A 7,471-nucleotide genomic window follows, 5' to 3' on the forward strand; every position below is an offset into this window, starting at 1 on the left:
ATAATTTCTATGTAGAAGGAAACGGACACAGAAGTCCTTTTTTAGAAGGACTGTTTAATTTTTAAAGGACGAAAAGACCAGCTGAACTGAAAAGGAAATAAGAGGAGCTTGAGGAGCATGTTCTGTGAACGAATGGGAGGGAAACAAACCCTAAAATTCACTGAGTAGATGCACAGAGATCCAAAATTCAAGTTAATAATATGCTTCCAATACTTTCCAGAAGTACTGTTATTAGCTACGTTACCTGACTGGTAGGTTAAAACTGAAATGAAGGATCCTGCCCCTGCCTACAACGAAGGGAAGGTCAACTCCTGGTTGCGCTTCACGGGGAGCATGAAGTGCCCGTGTTCTTATTCCACTTGATGTTTCTCATTTAACCATGAGTTAATTTGTTGTGGGAAGAATGTGCTCTGGAAGGTGTTTTTCCAAACTTCTCGTAAGCAAAGGTTTTGTTTGTAACTATGGCTTACCATTGGTGATTGTTTCATGGGAAGGATGTAATGATATCCTCTTAGTACTTTGAACCTGCTGCTGCTCATTAAGAAAATGAAAATATTCAAGCATTCCAAACCCACATTTATCACGTGTTGATGTGGAGAACCTTTCCGCTGGTGGCTGATACGGCTAACGATCTGTGTCTCTTTACAATTTCAGGAGTACGGAAGTCATGAGTACTGTCTCAGGTACACGAAGTACAACAATCACTTTTACTGTTCGACCTGGAACCAGCCAGCCGATCACACTGCAGAGCAGGTCCCCAGACTATGACAGTAGGACCTCAGGAGCAAGACATGCTCCAAGCCCTGTGGTTTCACCAACAGAGATTAATAAAGACATCATGCCTGCTCCTCTGACTGCTTCTGCATCAGCTTCATCTCCTTCTCCAACTTTGTCCGATGTATTTAGCCTACCGAGCCAGCCCCCTTCTGGGGACTTGTTTGGCTTGACCACAGGGCGCAGCAGGTCTCCTTCTCCCTCAATATTACAACAGCCAATCTCAAATAAGCCTTTTACAACTAAGCCTGTCCACCTGTGGACTAAACCAGACGTGGCAGATTGGTTGGAAAGTCTAAACTTAGGTGAACATAAAGAAACATTTATGGACAATGAAATAGATGGCACTCATTTACCAAATCTACAAAAGGAAGATCTGATAGACCTTGGAGTGACTAGAGTTGGGCACAGAATGAACATAGAAAGAGCTTTGAAACAGCTGCTGGACAGATAAGAATAGCTATTTTTTGCCTCACAAACTTCTGTTGATAACTAGAGATGGGCTGGTACTGAAATACCCCAAATGCCTTGTCTGTCTGCGAGTGCCAGCAAAATTGGGGCCGGGGCGTTGGGGGAGGGGAGGGGGGGGGTGGGGGAGGGAGAAGGGGAAAACAGTTTAATTCCTGGTACTCAGGTAATGCAGACTGTATGCTACATGCCCAAACGTAAATCTAAATATGTTCCACAAGTGGGGCCATTTTATTTCAAAGTTGTGGGGAGATATGAGAGAGAGAGAAAATTGTTAACTTCAAAAATATTGTCTCTTGATAATGCCCTTCTGCTGGAACCATTCCATCCACTTTTCTTTCAACTTAAAACTGCAAGCATGGCATTTTTTAATGGAAAAGCACTATATTCTCCTCTTAACATTCAGTCTCTGAGCAGGCTTCCTTCCCCAGCCCTTAGTTCATCCGGAGAGGACAGATTGCTTCATTACCATTCAAACCCATTTTTCTTACTAGCAGAGGCACAATCTTCAGCCAGGTACAGGAGTTCATATGACTGTTTTTTACTAGTTTAGCTCTCTGATTTGTTGGCAGTGAAGCTGGTTGTTCTGCTGGAATTAGTTCAAAGGTAACCTTGCTCTGTTTTACCTGGTATTTCTTTATTTCTGCGGTGATAATTAGCACTCTTCCAAGGTGGCAGAACAAGTTCAATACGTGCTCCATTGACTTGACCTGTAAGACGATGCAGCTGTTGCGTAAAACCTGAGGACGAACGCGCACTTAGAGGTACAACAAAATGAAGCTAGTTTGAACCTGAGACCCCCAGTTTTCAACCAGCTGAACTACTGCTCAGTCACAATATGAGCTCCTCAAGCCAGTAAAAATTTGGGGTTGCGTACAGAGGCGTCTTTTGGCCTTCGCAGTCAGAAACTCGAGTAGCTGAACCCTGAGAGATGCTGTTGCAGTGAGCGGTGGGTGCGTAGCGATTCTGAACGTCGGGCTGAGAAAGAAGCAATGATGAATGCTCCCATTGGAGTCAGTGGGAAGGTTGCCAGTGGTTTAAGTGAGAGGGATTTCAGCCTGCCAGCAGAAAGGGAAATGTTTCAGCTTGCTAAAAAAAATGAGAAAGGTAAAAAGGTAATGGCAAGGTGGAAAGAGGTAGATAGTGTCTCAGAGTGCATGCGTTCCGAGGGCCGGGAGAATCGGGTAGATGCCCGATTTCTTGTCGCTGTTAGCAGGTGTTGGCCTCTCCGCAGGGACAGCAGCTGAGCACTTGAGGGGAGCTGGACGCTGCCCATCGCCCTCCCGCGCTGCCTTTGCACGGCTGTGAGCGAGGGCGCCGCAGAGGTGCAGCCTGCTGGAACCCAGCCGTGAACGGGTGGTGGGGTAACGCAGCTGGAGAGCTTTCCGGAGACTGCAGCCAGCAGGGAGAAAGAGAGATTTGGTTCATCTGACTCTTTTCTTTTTTTTTTTTTTCAAGTTAACAAGTCTCTCTCTGCATGTTTGAACTCCCCTTGTAATTAACACCTCAATATCTGTGAGTTTTGTAGGTCTTTATTAACATAATATTCAAGATGTTCAAGGTGGGTAAATTGTGTGTGGATGGCTAGACTACCTACCTACCATACTTTCAGGTTCTTTTACATTTTGCAAGGTACCTGAACTTTCTTTCCTTGACATGGTCCTTGATATGGTCCAGCCTATCTCTAATTTTTTTATTGTGATTATTTTTGCTCACAAACAAGTGTCTAATTAGGTCTGCAACAGCCCTAGTATGAGTACATAAAGTTTAGCATTTTAAATATCTTTCTTTACTGCAAGTTTAAATAGTTGTACAGATAGTTTATAAGCACAATATTTTAAGAAAATAAGTGGCTGGTCTACTGGGCAGCCTTTGTGCCACTTCAGTGCTAGAAAGTTAAAAACAAAAACAAAACAAAAAAAAAAACACAAAACAAAACAAACAAAAAAAATAAAAAAAAAACTTTTGTGGTTTACTACTATTTCTGTGGAATAATTATAAAGTCTTGACCTTTTTAAAATCAACTTCATTTGGATGCATCTGAACCAGCAGAGCTGTGTTATATTTTCTATCTTTGCTAGAACTTCTACCAAGAAGGATGAATATTTCTTCAAAAGTGGTTATAGTTACCAACGCATTGGATACTCATAAAAAGCAACTTATTTCGTGTCCTGCGCCCTTTACAGAACAACAGGTCTTTTAACTTAACATCTGTTACTACACTGTATTTGTATTTGAAAGTTCCAAGTAACCTTGTAATAAAAATCAAGTACTGAGGCATTTTATTTTCAGGAGTACTGAATTTTTCCGTAGGTAGTGTAGAAAATGGCAGTTTCCTTCAGATAGTCGATACAGGCAACTTGAGGCCATCAAATACTTTTAGAAGTGTAAAAATGGTAATTTAGCCATCATTGTCTTCCATTTGGTGATATGACAGAATTCAGTAAATAAACCACTGATGCCATGCTCTTTTTTTAATTTTATTTCTTTGGGTACAGTTGATATTACCTCTCTACTATGTGCCAGAAAATACATTAGAAAACGTGGTAGTAAAAGCAAACGTAGAAGTTGACATTTAAGCTGCTTTTTAATCACAACCTTCTTGTTGAATTTACGCTGAACAAGTGCTGACATACACAGAAATCCCTTTCTTACACAGGTGTGTTTCTTGCTCGTGTATCTTTTCAGGTACTGAAAGAATAGGTACAATACAATTAGCGGAGAAGAGGTGTAACACATTAAAGAGCTAATGAAATAGTTTATTTTTACATGTGTCTTACAAAGTAAAGGTAAGGAGACCTGAGGGGACCTACTTTCACCAATAAAATACACCTCTGCCAAGATGCATTGGTCTCTAGCTCTGTGTGACGTTTTTGCTGCAGAAAGCAATAGTAACAGATGCAACGTTGCCTCCGAGTATTTTCATCAGTCTGGAAATGTTGGGCGGAGGAGAGAAGACCCATTAAGTTCATGCTACTACAATAGTGGAAAAAACAAGTTGTTAGAGATCTATGAACTATGTTATGATATTCTGGGTTTTAGGATCAACTTTTGTTTATATACTGTAATTTAAATAAATTGCATTTACATGCCTAGTTTCTGTAATATTTGTGTATACAATACCAAAATCTTACAAGATGTAAATTGTGTATAACTGCACAGACTCCTTTCCCTGGGTGTCTGAGAACATTTTAAGTTTAATTCATATATTATAAAATGACTAGATGTGACTGTTGATTTCCAGAATTTACATATCACAGAAGTTAATTATTTGTGGTACTTAAGTTAATAAAAATAGTGATTTTTTTTTTTCCCTCAGTTCTTAAAATGCATTACCCAGTTGATCTGGCGATGATTATGTGTATGAGCCACAAATATTGCTAATTTTTCCATTACATTTTTTCTTTTCTTTTCTAGATATTAATATGTTTCTCGCTATAGTTTGTGTAACAACTTGTGTTCACGTTATCTATGTTGCTGTAATTTTTGTGCTTTAATTCCTCTTATTTCGACTGATTAAAACATCAAGCTCCTGTAACTTGCACTTTTCCCCAAACCTTAATACTCTTGTATGGCAACCAAAATTACTGTAAGAAATAAATATAATATTGCACTAAGGTTGTGGTTCTGATTGCAAACAGAGAACACTGTCTGAATTTTTATTAAAAAAAAAAAAGTGTTGCCAAAAAACTTGCAATCTGATGTTATTGAAAGCGCATAAAATGCTTTAACATTTTATGCTACATTCTTAATGTAGATAGAATTAAGGCAAAATAATTTATTTATTGTTGGGAAAAGCCTTTCCTCTTTATTTCTTCTTTTGGGTTAAAGCATTCTTTATGCCGAACATTAGTCAATTTGCTGAATTTCGGGCTCATGTTTGAAATCTGAAAAGTAAAAATTTTCAGTGAAAGCTAGAAAAATACGTATCTATTTGCCTTAAGGTGGATTTCAGTTAATGCCTGGATATTTTTTCCTTGCCTGAGCGTGTGTGTGGGAATGCATGCTCTGAGCTTAGCACTACTGGTCATATAGGGCACCGAAAAGCTGGGGGGCGGGCTGGAATTTTTGTGAGGCAGAGCAGCTTTACAGAGGAGAAAAGGAAACAGCGCTCCTTACCAGACTTTGTGCGTCTTGTGACTGAAAAAAAAAAAAATGTACCGGCAGGGTATGTTTGTACTGTGAATAAACAAGGCTTAGAATGGAAAAAAATAAGGAAACAATTCATAGCATTTGGCTTAATCTAAAAATTTGTTTTTCTATCTTTAAATGGTGATGCAATGAAGAATATTTTTTATTTTTGTTTTCTAAGATATTGGAATAAATGCCTACAACTGTTGCCATTTGGTTTCATATGTTCCTTAACCAGTATTCTCTTCTCAGACATTGTTCCAGTTCGTCATTTTTGTAGTTACCTATTATTTCTCTCCTATTTTTCCAACAACAATTACTTGGCAGCTTTGTTTTGTGAAAAAAAGAAGACAAAACAGCGCCTTTCTTATTTCAGCTGTTGTGGCAATCCGGTGATAAACACCTGCGTTTATCAGGTGTTAATAAAGGCTCATACCTGATAAAGGTACTTCCAGTGCCGAACCAAGAACGCTTTGCGGTCGCCAACGCTCCGTTCGTCAAAGGGAGGAGACGATCCGATCATTGCTGTCGTAGTGTGCGTTGCATCGATGTGTTGTCTTTCGTTCTCGCTTTTCTACATCTTCCTGCATTTCGTCGTCTTTCATTCCTTTCCATCAAAACCATGGAAAAAAAAAAAAAACCCCAAACCCGTAGCTGTGATGGGCCGTCCAGAATAGCACGCTTGTAACAATACTTTGGTAAACATGTGGCGTTAAAAACAAAAAGAAATGTACGTGCCTTATAATTTTCAACCTGGATCGACTACACTGTATTTAACATGAAGAGCTTTATCCTCAAGGTATTGTAGGACCTGACAAAAAGAGCCTGTAGTGCTGTTTTTTTGAAGTGAGAAGTCCATGTCGCTGCGTTAGGAAAATGGTTCGAAAACCAGGAATTATTTACATCTTATTTCAAAACATCTTCAGCATTACGAGACTGATTTGAAATCCTCTGTTCAAATCAAGTCAATGAAGGGGTGGGGATGGGGGGAGATGAAGTGAGACTTATTTTGGGTTCAGTTTACTACCACAAACACTGGCTTGGTCAGTCGGGTAGCTGACGTGTACCCTGTTTCACGGGCAAGGTAACAACAATAAATAAACCAAGTGGACTTGATGCTTTGTTAAATCTGAAACAAACTGGTTCTATAACGCTGACATCTAGCGGCATCTGACGGACATAGTCTCAGAGCAATACAAGATCTTTTCAAATACGTTATTTCTTTTAAACAACTGTCATTCTTTCTACAAGAAGGCATTTTAGCCATTTTTTTATTGGTGTAAGTTGGCCTGAATATTTAAGTTGGCAAAAAAAGCTGACTCTGTAATTACAAAAATGATACAATGAATGAGAAATCTTTAAAGAACTGCAATGCGTTTTCCAGTTTATATGTGCTTATGTTTTGTCAAGTTTATGTCTTGAATGTCAGCATCTCCATATGATCCTTCATCTGCATCCAGCATGGTTTTTAATGAGAATACAGTTTTTTGTCTCCAGTGCTGCAAATCTTGGGCTGTTTGGACAATTTCAAATACGGCAACCTGATGAACAGCAGGTATTTCAGATCCAGTCTGCAAAAGAGTGCAAGATATTCAGGTCAGGAATTAGTTGAGAATAGCTGGTGGGTTATTTCCCAGATATTTTGCAGAGCTGAAGCTTGGTTTCTCAAGTAAAATTTTCCCAGATATTTTGCAGGGCTGAAGCTTGGTTTCTCAAGTAAAATTTAAGTTTTTTCCTCAGGACTAACGCTAGAAGGAATACGTGCACGTGTGTGTGAGTTCTTGTATGCTTTTAATGTAAAGGTTCTGGACAGCATTAGAAATTCATGTACAAATGGGACACCAGTGTTGCATGTGCTTTAAAATGTATTGGAATAAATGTTGCAGTGTACCTTTTTGCTTTGAAAATCTGAAGAGAATACAATATACAGAAATCTCAAAGTGTAATTCATGGTTTAGTGGGTTATTTTCCACTGGTATTTTTTGCATCATCTAATTGTCTCTAATCTCCTAGCTTCCTCATACACTTAAAAGCAATTTAAAGACATTTCTTGTAACTTCTGAAAAAAGAGCCTTGGACTAGCTGGGACAGAGGTTTG

General features: G+C 39.1%; 1 protein-coding gene across 1 annotated transcript in view; it reads left to right on the top strand.

The window, feature by feature from the left end:
• SHANK2 (SH3 and multiple ankyrin repeat domains 2) overlaps positions 1-1,456 on the top strand; it is a gene marked incomplete at its 5' end in the record, with an annotated part of 40,646 nt that extends 39,190 nt beyond the window's left edge. Inside the window, 2 exons of the mRNA XM_010147605.1 lie at positions 655-1,333; positions 1,373-1,456. Coding sequence (XP_010145907.1) covers positions 655-1,228 — 574 coding nt within the window. The remainder of the gene's footprint in view (positions 1-654; positions 1,334-1,372) is intronic.
• Between the last annotated feature and the right edge of the window lie 6,015 nt (positions 1,457-7,471).

The sequence above is a fragment of the Eurypyga helias genome, unplaced genomic scaffold, assembly GCF_000690775.1.
Source record: "Eurypyga helias isolate BGI_N326 unplaced genomic scaffold, ASM69077v1 scaffold10392, whole genome shotgun sequence".
Classification (NCBI taxonomy): Eukaryota; Metazoa; Chordata; class Aves; order Eurypygiformes; family Eurypygidae; genus Eurypyga; species Eurypyga helias.